At 39.2% G+C, this 21872-nt stretch overlaps 1 protein-coding gene across 1 annotated transcript in view; it reads left to right on the top strand.

The window, feature by feature from the left end:
* The first annotated feature begins 500 nt into the window (after positions 1 to 500).
* myl10.L (myosin light chain 10 L homeolog) overlaps positions 501 to 21872 on the top strand; it is a 64199-nt gene continuing 42827 nt past the window's right edge. Inside the window, exon 1 of the mRNA XM_041581826.1 lies at positions 501 to 593. Coding sequence (XP_041437760.1) covers positions 573 to 593 — 21 coding nt within the window. The 5' untranslated portion in view covers positions 501 to 572. The remainder of the gene's footprint in view (positions 594 to 21872) is intronic.

Raw genomic sequence — 21872 nt, forward strand, 5'->3', positions numbered from 1 at the left:
AGCCTATTCGATGGTCGCAGTACCCAAAAAAAACCTTTGAAATTCGAAGTTTTTTTACTTCGAATCCTTCACTCGAGCTTAGTAAATGTGCCCCTTAAACTTTCTATAAGCACAGCACTAGTGCAATGCAGCGCAACTATTAATATGTGGGACCCATATCAATTAATAAATATCTATTAATAAGTATGTTATTGTTTGGACAAACAAGATATGATTTTTGATAAAAAAAAAACAAAAATATGAAAATATATTCAAGAAATTTATATAGTATTTAGTAATGTGGAGGTATATTAGCCTTGAGGAAAATGACTTATTGCCTTCCATGCAACATGAAATATTTGAAAGTGACATCCATTAACCCTTTGTGTTACATTTAATGGGGCTTATGCCAAGCTGAGGTTTGCAAGGCCATTTCATTGTTGAAGGGTTGCCCCCTGGTGTTTAGACACATAACTAATGGAATCACTATCATTTACTTGGTAAAACTTTCTTTAAACAGGAACAGCAATTGCAAGGCCACTGACTATATAGGATCAGAATTTCCATTCACTGACAGAGAAAACAGCATGTGAATGTGCACCAAGGCATTGTGGGTAAGACTGTACTGTACAAATATTTATTTTAATTTCTTTGCTGTAAACTCATAAAAGATGACAGTTGGAAGAGCCAGTGAATTATACAGTAACCCTGGCTGCCAATTAAAGGAGAACAACAGTAATGTTTTATGCTGCTGTTTGTACAATATGCATTAATAGGTACTTTTTTTTTTGTCCTGGATGTTTACATGGAAATAATTATTTATACTGTATTTCTGATAAAATGGGAGACTGTGACTGTGAGCTATGGGACCTGTTATCCAGAATGCTTGGGACCTGGGTTTTCCAGCGTAGGGATCTTTTTGTAATTTGGATCCCAATACCTAGGGCCCTATTTATCAAAATCTAAATCTTTCGGACTAATTAAATAAAAAAAAGTCTGACCAATCCACAATTAGATCTTATTTATTATTAAAAAAGCACAATTTAATCGGATCAGGGACAAACTCTAAAAACCACGTTATGTCTAAGAAGCCAGATTTTCAGATCCAGACTTTTCTATCCTCGGGGTATAATAAATCTTTTTTTTATTGTGAGTTTTTATAGTGAGTTTTTTTCCCACTTCAGATTTTATCGTGAAAAAAACACCTTTTTCGAGTTTTTGAAATTCTGACTTTAATAAATAACCCCCCTAAAAATCATTAAAACATTGCAAAAAAAACCTAATAGTATTGTTTTGGCACCAATAAGGATTAATTATATCTTACGTAGGATCAAGTACAAGGTACAGTTTTTTTAAAACAGTGAAAAAAGAAATAATTTTTTAAAATTTAAATTATTTGCTTATGATCGGGTCTATTTGGCGCTTTCTGGATAACAGGTTTCTGGATAACGGATGCCACACCTGTAGTTGTAATAAGAAAGGCTTGTAAATCATCTGTTGGTTATGAGAATGGGGCTGCTGAAATAATTTCACACTCTAGTTGTGTCTAGGAACAAAAGTTAGTAAATTAAAGGACAAATTAATACTGAAGTAAAATGTTACTACTTTGCCATATGGGCATATGGGGTTACTCTCAGGCTGCCAGGGTGAAACATGTTTGGAACCTGAAATTCTGGAAGAAAAATCTTTTTTATTTTCAGATATTAAATAATGCAGGTGGATTGTTGCTAGTAAGTTGGAGTAATACAAAGGGACCAAACACTAATAATAGTATTTTCGTGACTGCGCACTGTAAATTACAGTAAAGAATATGATCAGGCTGAATGTGTTTGAGATCATGTATGTTATAATTGGCAGACTGGCACATGAGTCACTAACTAAATTAACTGGAGTTTCCTGGAGGGAAAAATGTAATCACTTAGCACATGGATACGTTTCAGTGAATTAACTGCTTCACTGTTACAGAGACCTGGAAATCATCAAGGATCAACAAATTCAGACTGTCAAACACAGCCTAGGGGTCTTTTCATGTTACACGAAAAAAGAAAAATATGATGGGCTCGTCAGTATGTTCCTTTGCGAATCATGTAATGGATATGCAGGTGTGTTATTCTAAAATCAACAAAGTCTCAGTAGAGTTATGCCCAGTTACAAAGTACATTAGCTATCTTGGCCTCTCACCTGCTGACATTATACTTGTAGTGCTAATGTCTGGAATTGTACTCTACCCATGTACCCAAGGTCTGAGTTATATTAGCATTCTTTAGAATGGTAAACAGTTTGGTTAAATATACACATATGCAGCAGGTTGTATACCCAGTTTAGGGTATGGGACCTGTTATCCAGAATGTTCAGGACTTTGGGGCTGATTTACTAAAGGGCGAATTGTTGCCAGCGATCGCTTCGCACATTTCGCTTCACTTCGCCAGGCACAAAATCTGTACCTCTACACTAATTCACTAAACTGGGAAGTTGCGTCCTGGGCGCCGAACGCTGGCAATACGTCTTTTCACTAGCGATACTTCTTCAGTGTGAGCATTTCATGGTGAAGAATCACTAGTGTTCATTTATGCCAGGGGTGTCCAAACTTTTAGTAACTAGGGCCAGATTTAGCGAGGTGAAAATGTGTGGGGGCCGACCATTCAGCCTGACATTCTTTGAACCATTAACATCATTTAACTCATTTAAACAAGGAATTGCGTAGCCGTAGCAGTAATATTTGGGCACATTAGTGAAATGATCTGCCACTTGGTCTATACTGCTGTCTGTGTGCTGAAGGTGTTCGCAATAGACACGTACTGGCAGATAGTGATGCGCCGCTCTCACATACGTCTTTATTTTACTGTACTGGCACGTCACTACTTCTATTGCCGCGAGAGCGTGAATAGCGTGTGAATGAGCGCTAGTGAATTGTCATCTGCGCCTGTTAGTGAATTGCCGATGTCCCTGCGGATTGGATTTCTGAGGAATTTTCGCTAGCGACGACCCCTTCGCCTTTAGTAAATCTGCCCCTTGGGGTTTTACGGATAATGGATCTTTCCATAATTTGGATATTCAAACCTTAAAGGGATACTCTCATGGGAAAACATGTTTTTTAATAGTGCTGCTCCAGCAGAATTCTACACTGAAATCCATTTCTCAAAAGAGCAAACAGATTTTTTTTTATATTTAATATTGAAATCTGACATGGGGCTAGACATAATGAAATTTTAAAATTTTTCTAATAGTCTGGTTTTGCTTCCAATAAGTATGAATTATATGTTAGTTGGGATTAAGTACAAGGTACTGTTTTATTATTACAGAGAAAAAAAAATGGGCAGTAACCCATGGCAACCAGATGATTGTTTTCACTGCTCAACCTGCAGCTGGCTGAACAAAGCTAATCACTGATTGGTTGCCATGGGTTTCTGCCCAGGAGCAAATTTGCCCAGTGTTTATAAATGAACCCCAGTGATTACATTTCCCCTTAACTACGTCTTTTCTAACCTGATAAGTCTAGTGTTTACAAGTCATTCAGGATCAAACACACTGGTTTCAATGTCTGCATAAAAGCCATTCATAGACAGTTTAAATTCAATTAACCTGCGCATAAGCAGAATCGATAAAATGCAATGAAGTACAACAACAGTTTTATGTGGCATCAGTAACAAGATAAAATGAAGTCCCTGATTTCACCTATTACACAAAAAAGCAATCCCAGTGACATCGTTTTTTATTTATTACTGTATATATTTAAGAAATAAACTTATCACCCTTATCAACTAATTTACTATATGTAAATGATTAAAGGAAATTCCAGAAGAAATGCAAAGAAAACATTTGATATATTCAAGTGTGGGAAGGGTTACACAACCATTCCTAAGGTTCTGGGCCTCAGTCTAACCACCTTGAGAGCCGTTATCTCCCAAGTGAGTTTATTAACAGTACTTATAAATACTAAGGGTAAGGGCACACAACGAGATTTGGGTAGATTAAGTCTCCTGGCGACTAATCGCCTCTTCTTCTGGGCGACAATCTCCCCGATCTGCCTTCCCCTAACTTCCCGCTGGCTATAATGAAAAATCGCCAGCGGTATGGCACTCGCGGCACTTCGTTTTCCGAAGTCGCCCGAAGTTGCCTCACAAGGAAACTTCAAGCGACTACGGAAAACAAACTAAATCTCCTGAATCTCCCCGTGTGCCCTTACCCTAAAGGCCTCTGTAGCTTCAGCAAAGGTTAGTGTTCAGTATTCATTATTCAAGAATAAGAAATAGATCTGGCAAAACTTAAACAAATGGAAGAGTAAGAAAGAAACGATTGTTGACCAAGAGTAACAACAATACTTCTCTCACATTTGCAAAAAAACCTACTTGGGTGATTCCCAAAGCCTTTTGGAGGTGTTTCATGTTCTATGGACAATGAGTTAACATGGAACTCTTTACATAACACAGGTCCCATTATGTCTTGTGTAAAGAAAATACTGTATTCTACAGTAAGGACACCATATCAATGCCCAAACATGGAGTAGTATTGGGATAATTTGGGGATTCTTTACTGACTCAGGACTTGGGCAGTTTGGCATTATTGAAGAAACCACAAATGATTGCATTCTGCAGGACAATTCATAGAGAGTAGTTGGGTTTTCCAGCAAGACAATAATTTGAAATAAAAGCAAAGTCTACAGTCTTGAGCCCTGATACTGAACTAAAAAGAGATTTTGTGGCAGGAGCTAATACAAGTAGTCGATACACAAAAACATACCAATGTGTCTGACCTAGTGGGTGACAGGGGTGTTGGACACTTTTATTCTTTAAATAAATGCATTTACAACTGAGAAAGTGTATTTACTCAGTTTTGCTAATGAATAATGTCACAGGGATATTAGGAAAGCAGTAGAAAAATTCCAGTATATTAGTTTGACTATTCACAGAAACCCTGGGATAGGCAGCCCTGCCTTTACATGCAGCCTTTATGCAGATATTAGGTACAGGGTTCTGTTATGGCCTTGTCCTGTGATAGTGGCCTGGCTTATATGTCTGAGTGATGTGCAAGTTAAGGGACAGGTGGGGGGAAGGGGACACTGTATTTATGGGGGGGGCAGGTTTCTACACTTCAATTTGGAACAGGCCATAGCACAAAGTGCACAAAACATGGCCAACTGCACCCATTTTCTACCCTGTATATAATAAATTAGGGATTCACCAAATGGATTTGGCTGAACCACTCCGAATCCTTCGCGAAAGATTCCGGCAAATACCAAACCGAATCCTAATTTGCATATGCAAATTAGAGGTGGGAAGGGGTAAACATTTTTTACTTCCTTGTTTTGTGACAAAAAGTCACGCGATTTCCCTCCCCGCCACTAATTTGCATATGTGAATTAGGATTCGGATTCGGTTCGGCCAGGCAGAATGATTTGGCCCAATCCGAATCCTGCTAAAAAAGGCAGAATCCTGGCTGAATCCCAAACCGAATCCTGGATTTGGTGCATCCCTATAATAAATGACCCCCACATGTTTCCTTACATTGAATGGTTGTTGGGTGGCAGAATGTGTATTTGTGCAGAATCAGAGTAATCATCTATATGTCTCCTGAGACCAGATCTGGACTGGAATTCAAAATAGGCCCTAGCATTTCAAGTACACAGAGGCTCAAACAGCCCCCGACCAGCCTACTAACTAGTGAATGTCTATGGCATCTTACAGCTTCCCCTCTGGTATTCGCCACATTCCACAGACTGCCAGTCCGGGCCTGCCTGAGACTCCGTTTTTGCGGGTTTTCCCAACTGATCAGCATTCATCCTATTTTCATTTTGGGACATCCAAAAAAAATAACCCTTCCCAATAGAAATTGTCCTTAAATCTGTTGATTTTAAGTTGTCCCTCATTTTATATAATTTTTTCTGCTTAATACATGACTGTTAAAGGCCTGGAGTGGAGAGGGGTGCCCGAAACCATACTTACCAATGTAATTTCACTACCTTTTGTTGCGACCAATCTTTTACAAACCTCCCCAATAAAACAGACGACACCAATTTTATTGGATAATGATGGCCGCAGCTTCTTTATTAACCTTTTTCAAACTCAAACAATTTTACACCACCAATAAACTGTAATAAAAAACAACTGTTTATAAAAAATGCTTGACATTTTAGTATACATAACATTCCATAACATATTTTGTTAACCTATTTATTTCTGCCCCTGTTCTGTTCTTGGGCAGATGGTCCTGGGATTAGCATTCTGTGCATTGCACCTCCGTACGTCTGCACCCTTCCTGAATTTTGTTTTTCCCATCAGCCGCAATACGCCGACTCGATGGTACGATCAATTTTTTATGCCACCATGGGACCCCATGCCCGAGTTGGCTATTTAAATATTTATATATAGTGTTCCTCCTACTGTCCAGGAACCCCTCATAGTTCCTCCTTTTAACTCCTTTCTTTCCCAGGACCACCGCCAATGCTGCGACAAATACTAGCTAAGCTAACCCAGTACCCCAATTGAAGCACCCCCCTACACCTTCATTCCAAAACTTACCATCATCGATTCTTCCATCACCTCTCACGAGCACCAAAAGAGAGGGTGGGCCGGGTGGGACTGATCCTAACCTGCGTGCTGGTTCTGAGGTAGGAAAAGGAAGTGCTTCCTCCCGCACTTTTCCTTTTATCCTAAAATCCTATCAGACTGCCCACTTGTCTCATTAACTCCCCCCACCTTTTTCTTCCTCTCCCCCCCTGCCTCCCAGTCATGCCTTCTTCCGCCCATACAGGCTCCCTCATAACTTTTCCCTGATTTTCCATTTTCCCAAATTTTACACCAATTTTTCTTTCTGGTCTCCTGAAAATGTAAAATGGGGGTTCTACTGTATTTAAGTTTTAATAAGAACTCATATTAACTGTAAATTGCTTAGCTTGAAATGAAACATACCCAGTGATCGTAGTGCTTAATTGGTTTACCAGGATCAGTATGGAATCTGCAATAAGCGTAAGAACTTCATACTTTAAAGGATTTAGTCATCTTTTATGTTTTGATGGGGATTCAAACCTTCTCATATGTGCGTTTATACTCCTGTAATCTGGGCTTTAATATAAAACCATTGAGGGCTCCTCTTACACTTATAAACAGCAGAATGTCAGAGGTCAAACAATTAGTTGTTAACACCTTTCAATGTGTGTTTAAGGCCAGTTAACAATTTCCTTTAGAGCAACAGCCTTGTCAGGAAGAAGATACAAAATAATAAGACAACAATTAGTTATAGATAGTAAGACAGATAAATAGTAAGTGTCAGATTTACAGTATATTTCAGCCCAAATATAAATATCTTTATATGTTTAGTAATCCAAATGGGAGGGTCATACCCTATTTCAGTACTTGCCTAAAATTCTCCTGCTGACAGCTGCATCCAGCTATTAGTCAAGTTTTAAAAAGAGAATAAGTATGTCAGGTCACATGCTCCTCCGCTGTCAAGGGATATACTGCATCACCAATTAGGAATGGAAGTGTGAAAACACATATGTGTTGCTTTCTGTAACTCTGCACATAAATAGAATACAATAGAATTACTGAAGTAGTAATGTGTGTTTGTGTAAGGGGTTAGTTCTAAAGATGCTAAAATGTTGAATCTGGTGTCTTTCAAAAGCTGCTCCTCTATGCCCATTGTTTAATCACTGCTCATGAGACCTAGACCGGACTGTTTTAGGGTAAGGCCACACTAAGCGATAGCGCGGCGATTTGACTCGCCGCGACTATTCGCCGCGACTTTTAATCCTCAATCGCTGGCGAACCTGTGGCGCTGGCGTCTATGGGGAATCGCTGCGTAAAAACACACGCGGCGATCTTTTTTCTATTGTCGCTCGAAATCGCCTCGCTAGGCGATTTCGAGCGACAATAGAAAAAAGATCGCCGCGTGTGTTTTTACGCAGCGATTCCCCATAGACGCCAGCGCCACAGGTTCGCCAGCGATTGAGGATTAAAAGTCGCGGCGAATAGTCGCGGCGAGTCAAATCGCCGCGCTATCGCTTAGTGTGGCCTTACCCTTAGACTGTGGAATCCAACCAGAACCAGAAAATATGAATGTTATAAGTAGGGGGTTATTTATTAAAGTCCAAAAGGCAAAAACCCGAAAAATTCGAGTTTTTTTTAACTATAAAATCCGAAATTTTTAGTGGAAATATACCCCGAGGATGGAAAAAGTCAGAATCCGAAAATCTGGCATATCGGACGTACCAAGGTTGTATATAAGTCAATGGGGCAAATTCACTAAGATTCGTAGTTGCGCCAGGCGTAACTTCGCCGCACTTCGCCGCACTTCGCCACACTTCGCCAGGCGTAGTTTCGCCAGCGCTTCGCAAATTCACTAAAATCCGAAGTTGCGCTCAGGGGTAGCGTAAGGTTGCGAAGTTGCGCTAGCGTTGATTCGCTAAGCGAAGCGAAGTTACGCTAGCGATGGTTAATTTCAAATTCAAATATCAGCACTACAAATGCCTAGAAAACCTTCAAAACATCAAATAAAATTTTTATTTTGCCCTACACATGTGCCCATGTATAGTTAAGTTGCCATGAGTCAGGAAATGTAGGGGGAAGGAGGGGAGCCCCAAAAAAATTTGCGATCTTTTTCAGCCTATCACCCATAATGTAGAAAACACGCCAGCGTTTTTTGGGACTTAGAAAAAATTTTGACTTTTTTTGAAGCAATTCCTATCTACTCTATTGCGCTTCGCCTGGTCTGAGGTGGCGAAGGAAGTCTAGCGTAAAAGGTAGCGTTCAGTACACTGCGCGCGTTAGTGAATTTGCGTAGTTACGTCCGTAGCGATAATTCGCCAGGCGTAAGGGTGCGAAGTAACGCTAGCGAATCTACGCCAGCGTTCGTTAGTGAATTTGCGCAGTAACGAAAATGCCAAACGCTAGTGAAGTAACGCTAGCGTTAGGCGCTTAGTGATTTTGCCCTAATGGGAGAGGTCCCTATTCTATTTGGAAGTTTCTGTGGCCGGCGCTGGAATTAGCCTGGAGATTCAGGCAAATCTGAAAAATTTTGGCTTTTTGGGAAAAATCACAAAAAATGTTGCAATTCTGGAGAAAACTCCAAAAAAATTGTACGATTTGAATTTTCCCTCAGTTTTTTAAGGGCTCTTACTCACTGGCGTTCTGACCTGCGCTCCCCTGCGTTCCGTTTTTTGGCGTTCAGCCGCAGGGGAGCGCAGGAATAGACGCATGTCATTATTTCAAATGGGGCTGTACTCACTCAGGCGCGTGTAGGCGCCGACCGCAGGTTGAGACACAACATGCTGCATTTTTCCTGCGTTCGGCGCCTACACGCGCCTGAGTGAGTACAGCCCCATTTCAAATAATGACATGCGTCTATTCCTGCGCTCCCCTGCGGCTGAACGCCAAAAAACGGAACGCAGGGGAGCGCAGGTCAGAACGCCAGTGAGTAAGAGCCCTTAGTGTTTGTCCCCGATCTGATTAAATCATGATTTTTTTAGTAATTTATAAGGTGCAATCGTGGATTCTAGTTTGGTCGGACTTTTTGGATTAAAATAATCAGAACAATTCGGACTTAAATAAGGCCCCCCATGTTCATTGCATTTAATGTTAATTGCAATAAATGCTAATTTAGTTTCCAACCTCATCTGGGACATGCTGTGTACCATGAGCTTCTGCCCCATATGGCAGGTAAAGGGTGAAAGGATACCTGTTCTTATTGCCTCTTCTATGGCAGTGTAGCATTTCCCCACGCACAAGTGTTACTGAATGAGCCCGCAGGGGTGTTATTTGGATTTAAGGAAGGATTTAAGTGCTTAGAGTCATATATGTGAATCTGTTAAAACCGCAGAAAAACTCTCCAAATGGTGAAAATTCAAGAAATGTTGAAAATTGCATAGCGCTTTGAAGTCAGCGGATGTTTTTTTTTTGTTTTTTTTTTGCTGTGCTTTTAAGTGTGAAATGCATCGAAGTTAATGGCCATTTTTTCATGGTGCATTTTGTGCAAAATACATTGAAGTCAATGGGTAATTTTTTGCGTTATTTTTTTCATGCAACACACACTGTGTAACGATAGGGGAGACCCCATGGTCTGAGTCCCCCTTCCCACCACTCCTCTTTAAATTGTTGTGCGCGCACCAGCATGAGCATGTGGCAGGGAGCGGGAATGTTTTCTGCTTGTTTCTTCAGCAGAACAATAACTTAAGAGCAACAGCAACAACAAAAAAATGTATTATTGCCTAGTCACCTGGAGTCAGTGACCCCACGAGCAGAACAGCAAAGCTGAAATTTCAAATGCCACACATAATAAATAATAAAGACCATTTGGAAAGCTGCTTAGAATAGGTCTATCAATAACATACTAAAAGTTAATATAAAGGTGAACGCCCCATTAAACATAAAAGAATATATTAAGGGGCAGATTTCTCAAAATGTGAGTTAACCATTAATAAACAAAAACTCACCCATGTTCTTTGCAATCCTATGGGATTTTTAGAACCGTATTTATCAACTGGGGAGTTTTAACTTTCAACCATTGATAAATACAATTCTAAAAATCCCATTAAAATGAGTAGAACATGGTTGAACTTTTATTTAAGTTCTAAACTTTCATATTATTTCAATAAAAATTCACTAGCCTGTGGTTTATGACTGGTTAGTACAGCATCAGCATTTGTGTGTTCAGTACACCACTTTCCGTGAGTCAGTTAGTGGACTGCAGGCCTGGACTGCACATCGGGCTGTTCGGGCAAATGTCCAATGGGCTGCTCCATTTATGGGCTAAGGTAGGGGATCGGAAGCCAAGTTGAAGCTGAATGGGACCGGAAGCTGAAGGCGAACCTGAGCCGAAGCTGAATTGGACCTGTATCTGAGCTGAAGCAGAACCGAATCTAAATGGGACCTGAAGCTGAATGGGAGCCAAAGCCACCGAAAAGAACCAAAGCTGCTGTCACCTAGGAGGAGAAAACTGTCTGCCGATTATTTTTGTAATCCCTGGCTAAAGCCCTGACCACCAATTTTTTTTTTACTGTAATGGGGGACCCTGGCCACCAATTTTTTTTTTTTACTTTTATGGGGGAGAGCCCTGAGAAGCAATGTTTTTTACTTTAATAGGGGACCATAGACACCCATGTTTTTTTTTAAACTTTCATGGGGGAGAGCCCTGACCAGCAATGTTTTTATTTCACTTCAATAGGGGACCCTTGCCATCCATGTTTTTTTTACCATTTTATTGGGGGCCCTAATCACCAATTTTTTTTAACCAGGGCTGCTTTTTGAATCCCAGTCCAGCTCTGGTGGACTGCTCATGTGCCCACTCAAATCACTCACAGAAAATATCATTACTTTACAGACAAGTTAGTGCATTTAATCACTAGGGAATTGGGATGCAGATATAACCCTTCCTTGTCCTCATCATCAGGAAAATACAGTTTGCTGCCAACCCAGGAAAGTCGCCTGCGCTACAGCACACGCGACGCTTCGTTTTCCGAAGCTGCCCTAAATTTCCTAGTGAGGCAACTTCGGGCGACTTTGGAAAATCAAGCGCCGCGTGTGCTTTAGCGCAGGCGACTTTTCATTATAGCGGATGGGAAGACATGCAAAGGCAGTTCGGGGAGATTGTCGCCCAGAAGAAGAGGCGATTAGTCGCCAGGTGACTAAATCTCCCTGAATCTCCTCGTGTGGACTAGAGGTTTTTCTAAGGCTCAGAATCAAGCAGATCTCTACTGGATCTCAATATGTTCTGCCATCCCTTGCATGCTGATACAAACATTTAGTAAGAATAATAAAATGTATAACTTGTTATTACTTAACAGGCAAAACATATGACCAACTTTTGATCATTTAAAGGGAATGTCAACCCAAAAATAAAATTGTCTTAAATCAAGATTAGCTGTTTGAAAAAACCCCTTGGTATATCAGGATTCTAAGCATTGAGTCTATCAAAAGCTCACCTCAACTTCCAACTATGCTCCACAATACAGATTTATTCAGCTGTCTGCTCTTCCTTGGCTGGTTCCTGCCAGGTTCCATAGCTGGCTGCCTGCCTAGTGTACATATCTTTTCAGCTCGCTCTCCAGTTGTCAGACCGTTCCAACTGTGAGCAGATGTACACTTGTATACTGGTCAGATAAATGAACAATATCATTTTACATTTTACACACAAGATATAAAACATACTAAAGAATCCTGTTAAAGGGATATTATCAATAATCTAAACATACCTAGGGGGTTAGTTATCAAAGTCCGAATTTATCTCAATATTTTCTGCTACAAACTCCGATCAAATCCGCTCTGGTTTTTTATGCTTATTTATTATTACATTTTCCAGAAAATTTGGTTTGTAGGAAAAAAAATCTGATTTTCAATCTGATCCGATTTTCATGATTTTTTCAAATTTTTCACCCGAAAACTCAGATTTTTGCCTGAAAACTTCAGGGGTATTGCACGAAACCCAGCGCACATCAAAAATATCATTGGGACGTCTCCCATATGCAACCTCGACAGGTCTGAGATGCCGGATTTTCTGATTTAGGCTTTTCCATCCTCAGGGTTTAATAAATTGCGAAAAATTTGTAATTTTTTAAAAGTCCGATTTTATAAAAAAAGAAATCATGACTTTTTTGTGATTTTTGCATTCGGGATGTACTAAATAACCCCCTAAGTGTGAGCATTCTGTATAACAGCACTGTTTTATTTATATTTAGATGTAAACCGGCAACCAAACCGACAAGGGGGTCTGAGGAGAAAAACTAACAAGCAGACCATTAAAAATTTTGCTTCCAAACCAAGGTTACCACATTTTTAAAAGTGAAGTCTTTCAGAATGGTGGAGCACAAAGGGTTTTGCTCCATAAACACCCCCCCCATATTTTCCATTTACACAGACACGTTTGACACAAAAGCAAACTAAAATATTCTACCAGAAAGGTTTCCAGATATTTTAGGGATTTTCACCCTATGTAATTAGGCATTAGGATCAGGAGCACCTCCTTATATCACCAGCAGTCTAGATAAAAAAAGTGAATGAATCCAAATTGTGCTGTTGGATTTTTCTCTCCTGGGATGCTGTTTCATGTTCTCAAAACATTTGGAACTTATGCTTTCCCTTAGAGAAATGTGCTTTGTAGGGAACTACTCGGTGGGTTTTTGCTAATCTGGAGTATGTTGCTACACTTGTGACATTTAGCAAAAGAAAGTTGGGATATATTGTCTCTGTCTTTAAAATTCATTGGTTTATTTAAACCCACAGAGATGGTAAAAACTGGCCTTGACATTTAATAAGTGAGTGATAAATACACTGTGGTGTAAAGCTTAGATGTTTAGTTGAAAAGAGATACTAATGCATGGGGTTATATTGCATCACATGTTCTTATACAAAACTGTTGACAGAGGAATAGAGTTGATTTGGTGACTGATTAAAGAAGTATATTGTGCTATTGAAACCATAGAAAGGCTGGGGACTGATATTGAAGATGTTTGGAAGGACTCTTCTAGTATCATCTTAAAATGATAAACAAGTTATATTTCTTGCAATCTGATAATATACCACTGTGCTATGAAGGCATAACATGAATACATGCTAATGTAAGGCCATTTGCAGATTGTTGTTGGTAAATCTCACGCGGCGGTTCATTTTCCGAAGTCGCCCAAAGTTGCTTCACGAGGAAACGGAATCGGAAAACGAATCGACGCGCGTGATTAGCGCAGACGATATTTGATTTTAGCCGGCTCATATTCAGATTAGTTGCTGCAAAACCGAGGCGATTAGTCGCCAGGCGACCAAATCTTCCCTAAACGCCCTGTGTGGCCTGACCCTAAAGGAGAGGAAACTGCTGTTCTAGAATATCTGGCTGAATACATAATGTTGATGTATAAGCAATAAGGATTTGGTGCTGTTTCTGTGGTTTTTTAACCTCTGATTCCATTTAAAAAAACTTTAAGGCTCTGGACCCCGGGTCCCCAAATTTTTTACCCGTGAGCCACAATCAAAGAGTTGGGGAGCAACACAAGCATGAAAAAAGTTCCTGGGGTAGAAATTAAGTGCTGTGATTGGCTATTGGTAGACCCTAGATTGACTGGCAGCTTACAGGAGGTTCTCTTTGGCAGTACACTTGGTTTTTATGGGGCAAATACTTTCCTCCAAGACAGGAATTCAGAAATAATCACTGTCTTTGTGGCCACTGGGAGCAACATTCAAAGGGCTAGGGAACAACATGTCGCTCATGAGCCACTGCTCTAGACTTTAATGACATTCCTAAAATTCCATACTTTCTACTTTGCAGCAACAGTTTGGGGAACGACCCTTTCTTGTTTCAACACAATATAGCCCCCATATACAAAACAAGGTTTGTATTGAAAGGCTTTACTGAGTTGGGACTGAAAGAACTTGATTGGCTTTCACAGATGCACAGAACTGTGACGCCAAGAGAGAATATATATATATATATATATATATCAACCAGCAACTCATCTATAACTTGTTCACATCTCTTCCTCCCACTTGCTCTTTACCCCCTGTCTTTAACCCAATTATCATAAACCATTTTACACCTTCTTTTGTCATGAAAAATGGCAAAAGGGAAAGTATCTGAGTTATTTTGCATAATTGTTAATTGTCTTTTGGGGAAAGAATCAATGAAATGTTAAAATATGGAAATGTGCAGAATCCCCAAACTTTTTCTCTACTAAAATTTCTAGCAAGAACAAAATCCGTTTCTGGGATCTGCATAGCCTGGATGTGTTTCTAAATGCCTGGCCTGCTTTATCTGCCTGTGAATAGAATGATGAAAATGAGGCATCCAGAGGTTGAAATAGGTTCTGCCCATAGTTTGTTGAACATGGGAAAGAGTTGGTGAATATGCTCAGAATTTATATGTTTACGGCTGATTACTCAGTTACAATATATAGTGAATAAAGTACCCCCTCTTGTAAAATATAAGGATATTATAAGTTACCGAGGAGTTTCATGACCATATAAAAACACGAGGCCGCAATATCCTTATATTTTACAACTGGGGCTACTTTATTTATTATAATACACAAATTTCAGTGAGTCATGTGACAAAAATGACATCAGAACTCACCGTTTATAACTGATGACATCAGAAATCACCGTTTATAAGGATATCATTTAAAAGATATTCATGGCTTTTGTGTATTATATACAGATACATTTGATTTTATTTGACTAAGTTCAAGTAATGTAGTAAACCAGCGATTTCCAGTGTCCCACCAACAGCCAAAGGGTGCTGAAATTTGTTTCATATTTATACTTTTCTAACAAATGTTGAAGATAGTGTTTAGTTCAACTCTGTTAGTTAACTGCTTATTTTCCACAACAGTCTTGCTGCTGTTTCTCATTGAGAAAGCGCATTGGGCCATTGCTGCGGCTCTGCATACAAAATATGCCTTACAGCCTTACACATTGATCTATTCAAAAGTAAATATTGTGCTTTCTGCCTAAGCCTGATCTGTAAATTGACTAATTGCAGTAAGCCATTTCCCGTGGGAGTGTGGTTTATTAAAGGAAACCATTGAAATCAGATCCCTGCTCTAATGTCACGATTAAATAATGATGTGGTACTGTGTTTGGCAATATTTGAGGCTGCATTATTCTAGAAAGAATGAGAGAGCTCATTTGCTCTCCAGTCCTTGACCTCAGCTGCCAGGTTACTGTTTGATCATGGCTTAATCTCGCTCCTAACATGGTCACATCGTAAGGGATCATAGACACGCTGCCTGTAAAAATCACTAACGTCTGATATCATTCTCTTTCTGCTCAATGCTTTTGCTTCAAGGGAAATTCCAGCCCACAGAGGTTTATTGTCTCCGAAATAATCTGCAAAATGTGTCGCTGTCTATATGCTGCTTTCCACTACATTTTGTTACTTGATGAGCATTGCAGATTAGATGGTCTAGAACAATTTTTAAAATTGTGATTTTTTTACTGCTGTAATCGAGTATCACTTACTATTCATTTTTATTGAAAAAATATACTTTATCATATTTTATTAATGAAATATACTTAAATTCTAGACAATAATAAAGCTACGGAGGTAAGGGGGAGTGGATGGGGAGAGGTAAGTGGGAAAGGGGTAGTGGAGTCCATCGGTTTATTTTCTACATAAAGACACTATTCACTAAAGGCCAATTTTTGGCAGCGAATGCTTCACCATACTTCGCGCCGCTTTGCCAGGAGAAAATTTGTTACCACTACGCTGATTCACTAAAATTCACTAAAAGTTGCCTCCTGGGCACCGAATGCTGGCGGCTTTTTGCTAACATTACTTCGGCAGTGCGATAGTTTTAAAGTGAAATTACGTCAGCGATCAATTCTGCCTAGCGAAACTTCGATAGTCCTTTTACGCTTAGATCAATTTGAATAGCGGGTAAATCAAAGTCATATGGATGTCTTTATTAGAGATATTGGTGCTTGAAGTGGCCACTTTTTATTACAAATGTCCAAGGAACCTGAATAAAGACAAAAGAGATCATCTAATGCCCTACATATGAGCAAATGTGCCATGGCCCTCAAATGTCTGGGGAAAAATGTTAACACAAATAAATTTTAATAGTTTGGACTTTTGAAGGCAATCCCGCTTAAAAAAAGGATAAGTCACCAGCGTTTTTAGAACTTTTACGCATTTCAGGCAGACAGGATATGATGTAACTGACATAAGATTGAGAAAGGGTGTAGCTTCATTTAACAGTTTGTCTGGTCTGAGGTGACGAATGAAACACTGGCGAAATTAAAATTCACACTTTACTGAATTTGCGGAGTAACGACTGCTCGGCAGAGCAAAAAGTCGCCTGGCAATAGAACTAGCGACGGTCTCATTCGCTAGCGAATGGTCGCCTACACCTGTTAGTAAATTGGCGATGTCCCTGCAGATGGGATTTATGGCGAAATGATGCGAGCATTAGCCACTTTGCCCTTTTAGTGAATCTGCCCCAATGAGGAGAGGATGGTGAGAAGGAGAGGGTGTTTAGTCCTCTTCATTCTTAAAGGGTGTGGTCCCAAGGCAGACCATGTCTTGGATGGTCACCTTCTCTATCTCCTTAGAATAATGCGATTCATGGAAAACCACAAAACATCCAACACAGTTCAGAAGGCGCCAGGCTTCCTGGATTGCCCCTTCCATATGGTCTCTGAAACAGTCAATACAACACCGCATGGTGAATGAGAAAGTTTCTGTGCATGAAGCAGGGCCAGTGCAAATGGGCAATAAAAAAGCATCATATACCCTATAGCAGGGATCCCAAACCTTTTGATCCTGTGAGCAACATTCAGAAGTAAAAGGAGTTGGAGAGCAACACTAACATGAAAAATGTTCTTGGGGTGCCAAATAATTGCAACCAAAACTTGCCTCCAAATCAGCACTTGGTTTGAGGCCACTGGGAGCAACATCCAAGGGGTTGGAAAGCAACATGTTGCTCATGAGCTAGTGGTTGGGGATCATTGCCCTATAGCAATCAATTGTTTGTTTTCAAAAAGATGACCAGTGAAAGGTACCTGCTAATTGGTTGCTATAGGTTACTAGGCAAGGAGCAAACAAGACCATGGGGCTTCTTTACCATCACAAGTGCAGGCTCCATTTTATTTACCCACAATGTAGTTTTATAGCAAAAAAGCAGCTGTCATGTGGCTTTAAAGTACATGTTCCAACATGAATTAGACACATTTGTGCTGAAACTCAGCACAGTCAGGATGTAATCATTTCCAACACTTGGAGGGTTATTTACTTTAATTTCAATTAAACAAACTCGACTAAACTCCCATCCATGGTTTTACCTTATTTAGTAATAAAACAACTCAAAAAATTCTTCTACAGGACCTCAACAAGTTTAAGATGAAGTATTTTTGGATTCGGAGGTTCAGGGTGTAATAAATCTTGAAAATATTTGAGTTTTCCCCTTTAAAAACCCAACCAGAAAAAAAATCGAGCTTTAATAAATAACCCCTTGGGTGTCAAAATTACATCTGTGGCTGATTTTTTAGGTGTAAGTTTATGGTGTTGACACTTGCTGCTGTCCTCCTGTGTCTGTAAGGGCTCTGCATAGGAAAAAGGACTGGAGGGTCATATTGATGGCAGGGGTATAATAATAGTGAATTCATATGAATTCATACAAAGACAGGAGAACCTCTGTCATCCCACTATCAATGTATAATTTATATATATATATATATATATATATATAAATTATTTATGTAATATATATACATTTCCCTGTGGACCAAACTGTAAATTGTTCCTATGGCAGAACACATTGTTTATAACTCTCCCACTTTCTAGTCATTCTTTTGGGATTTTTAAAATCTCATTCATCAAATAGTGAACTCTAATTTTCACCCACTGATTAATACACTTTTAAATATCCCGTAGGAATGAATAGAAAGTGGGTGAGTTTTTCTGATTTAAAGGGGTGGTTCACCTTTACGTTAACTTTTAGTATGTTTTTTTTAGTATGCCATTTTTAAGCCATTCTAACTTTTCAATTAGTCTTTATTATTTATTTTTTTATAGTTTTTAAGTTATTTGCCATCTTCTCCTGACTCTTTCCAGCTGTCAAATGGGGGTCAGTGACCCCATCTAAAAACAAATGCTTTTTCAGGCTACAAATGTATTGTTATTGCTACTTTGTATTACTCATCTTTCTATTCAGGCCTTCTCCTATTCATATTCCCGTCTCTTATTCATATAAGTGCATGTTGCTAGGGTAATTTGAACCCTAGCAACCAGACTGCTGAAATTTCAAACTGGAGATATGCTGAATAAAAAGCCAAATAACTCAAAAACCACAAATAATAAAAAATGAAAACCTATTGCAAATTGTCTCAGAATATCACTCATTATACTAAATTTAAAGCTAAACAACACCTTTAAACTCCAATATCATATATTGATAAATCTTCCCCCAAGTGTGTAACAATGTGTTCCGGCTGACCAACCCCCACCCGGCCTTTCTGCCAAATTATGCCAAATTATGGGGGGGGGCAGTTGCAAAGTGCAAAAAAATCATAGTGTTTAATAGTCCATAAACCAACACATGCAGCAATGTTTGAAACTATAACAGGCCCTGGTAAAAGACCTGCTATGGTCTGAAAGGTTGCTGTATGCAAGTTATTAGCGATATATATTGTATATTCTATATTAAAACTCTTTATATTTGATATATGCAAATACATTCATTGACATTTTGTTCTTCATCTGGCAGACACCAGACTGGCAAGTTGTACCATATAACAGGCTAAAATTAGATTAAGTACAGATGCTATTCATTCTTCATCTGTGTGTTTTTAATGTACACAAATGAATGCCATTTAAACCTTGTGCATCTGACTGTTCCACACACCTGTTAGTTTACAACAAAACGGAGTCTATGGATTTTAGCCAAGTGCAGGAGACATCATAGAAATGCCTTTATCTGCTTCCCCAATAGTAAACTACTAACTAGCTAGTGATCTAGTAATAACTTACTTTGAAAACACCATAAATCAACAAATGACAAATGTTTTCATTTAACACATAAAGAAACTGGTGTGACAGTCAAAAGAATATATATGAGATATATACTAATTCTGACAGCCTCTGCTTAAACATTGGGTTAGATAGTCTGTTGGAAGGTTTTAGCTGAAATCTATTAAAAGTAATTTGACCACTTCCCAGCTGTAACCTAATAAATAACAAGAAGAATCTACCAGCAGCCAAATGCTTACTCATGGCTTTCCATTTCCTTTCTTGTTGCCAGTCACTTTGTGTTCTTCGCAGTAGCTCTCTCACTCCTGCTATGCTTATATGATTCTAATGGGCATGGGCGATATCATTTTTAGATAATTTTGCATGCCTGAAGATGGTAATATTAACCTTATCTTAACTGTGGGTATGAGAGCTTTGCAATAAAGAACCCAAATGGTTCTTGGGACAGACTTGTACAAGGGTATAAGTTCCTCCTAGAGAACGAAATCACATAAAAATCATATTAATAATTCAGTTTTAAAATTATGCATGTATGTATGGGTGTGTGTGTAAATTGAACCCAACAATCTTTAGTAATAATTTAACTCATAACTGATAACTTCCTAAAAACACTGTCTGCACCAGTTTAGTAAGTAATTTTATTAGGCATATGGTACACAGGATTTTGGCATTTAGTGAACACGGCAGACAAAACGGGCATGTTTGTTTGTGACAGCTGCTAATGTTACTGAATAGGAAGTGCTGTGTGTGAAGCTCTAGACCAGGGGTCCTCAACCAAATTAAAAAATAAGCACCTGCTTTATGGCTACTGGGAGCAACATCCAAGGGGTTGGGGAGCAACATGTTGATCATGAGCCACTGGTTGGAGATCACTGGTCTAGACCATTATCCCTAACTCTGTGACCTGTAGCTCTTTCTTTTTCTCTGTTGTTGTTCTGAGAACCAATTGTCCCTGCCTCTATTTCAACACATGAAATTCTCTCCTTTAAGGTGTCCATGTGCTTTTCCTGTTCTACTTCTATAGATAGGGAATTTCATATTTAAGACCCTTTATTATGTTTGGTGGTGGTTTTCTGGCATTTTTTACTTTTTTACCCAGTAGTAACGCACATGATGTGTTTCACTAGGAACCTCAGGCTTTAACACTTGCAAGTAGTGATGAATGGGTCAGACAGTTTTCAACCTGAAACCAACCCTAATCCAGTATTTATCAACTCACTCCCATCCTAACCCATAATCTTCTTCTACTTGTTTGACCTGCAACCAAACTGATGCCACACTGATGACATATTATGACTATGGTGGGACCAGCCATAGCCATAGGGAAGGGGTCATTGGTATTACACCACAAAAGGGAAAATCTCTGCTAGAAGTTTGAACTAACGCTCATCTGCACCTGCACCTGGAAATCCCTTTTTTTGACCTGAATCCACCCAACCTGTGGGTTCCATGAGTTTAAGCTTAGTGTTCATCACTTCTGGATTTGATGTCCCTTTTTGGATGGAACCATTTTACTGTGAACTCCTGCCCTATAGGTAAGGACATGAGATATATGAATATTTTATAGGCTACTCTATAAAATGTAATGTAACAATAAATTACAAAAGATTAAAAGATCTTTCATTAACATTTAAGCGTTTTTCCTCCTGTGGTGTAAAATACATCATTAAGTATTACTCTTAAAGTTGAAGCCATAGTATTGGGACTTCCTAGTGGCAGTTACCAGTCCGCCATCAAGTTATTAGGATCAAAATGCCGTTTTGTCTCTAGATGCTCTAAAAATATTGGCGATCTTTTATCCCCAGCCTTATACAGAGTTCTGAACCTACTCACAATACTTGGCTGAAGACAAAGGGAATGTATAAGTGTGGAGCTCCTAGGTGCATCACATGTAATTATGTCAACCACCACTTTTTCGTCCTCTATATCCAATAAAACATACAATATTAGATAATATATCAATTGTATGTTGTATATCTTATCACATGTAAAAAATGCCTCCAACAATATGTTGGTCAAACATGTTGTACATTAAAAGAGAGAATCAGGGAACATAAACGTAATTTGTGATGGCGAATTTGTCCCGTTTGGCTTCGACGAAAAATTTGCGAATTCCCCGCCAAATGCACGAAACAGTGAAAAAAATCGCAAAACACTGTCGGTGTCTCACTTTTGTGCACCAGCGAGAATGCACCGGCGTCCAAAAGACGGGATGCCAGCGAATTTTCATGGCAGTTTTGCAAATTTATTAGTCTGCGGCGAAATTCGCTTAGAATTCACCTGCCGAATAAATTTGCCCATCACTATACGTGATATAAAAGATCCAAATAGTTCTGCTACTGTAGCCAGCCATATTGCTACAAGTAAAAATAGATCCCTCATTTTCTTCTCTGTAATTGGTATGGAGAAGATTTATCCACATATTAGAGGTGGGAGCATTTTAGACAAACTTC

The sequence above is a fragment of the Xenopus laevis genome, chromosome 2L (genome assembly GCF_017654675.1).
Source record: "Xenopus laevis strain J_2021 chromosome 2L, Xenopus_laevis_v10.1, whole genome shotgun sequence".
Classification (NCBI taxonomy): Eukaryota; Metazoa; Chordata; class Amphibia; order Anura; family Pipidae; genus Xenopus; species Xenopus laevis.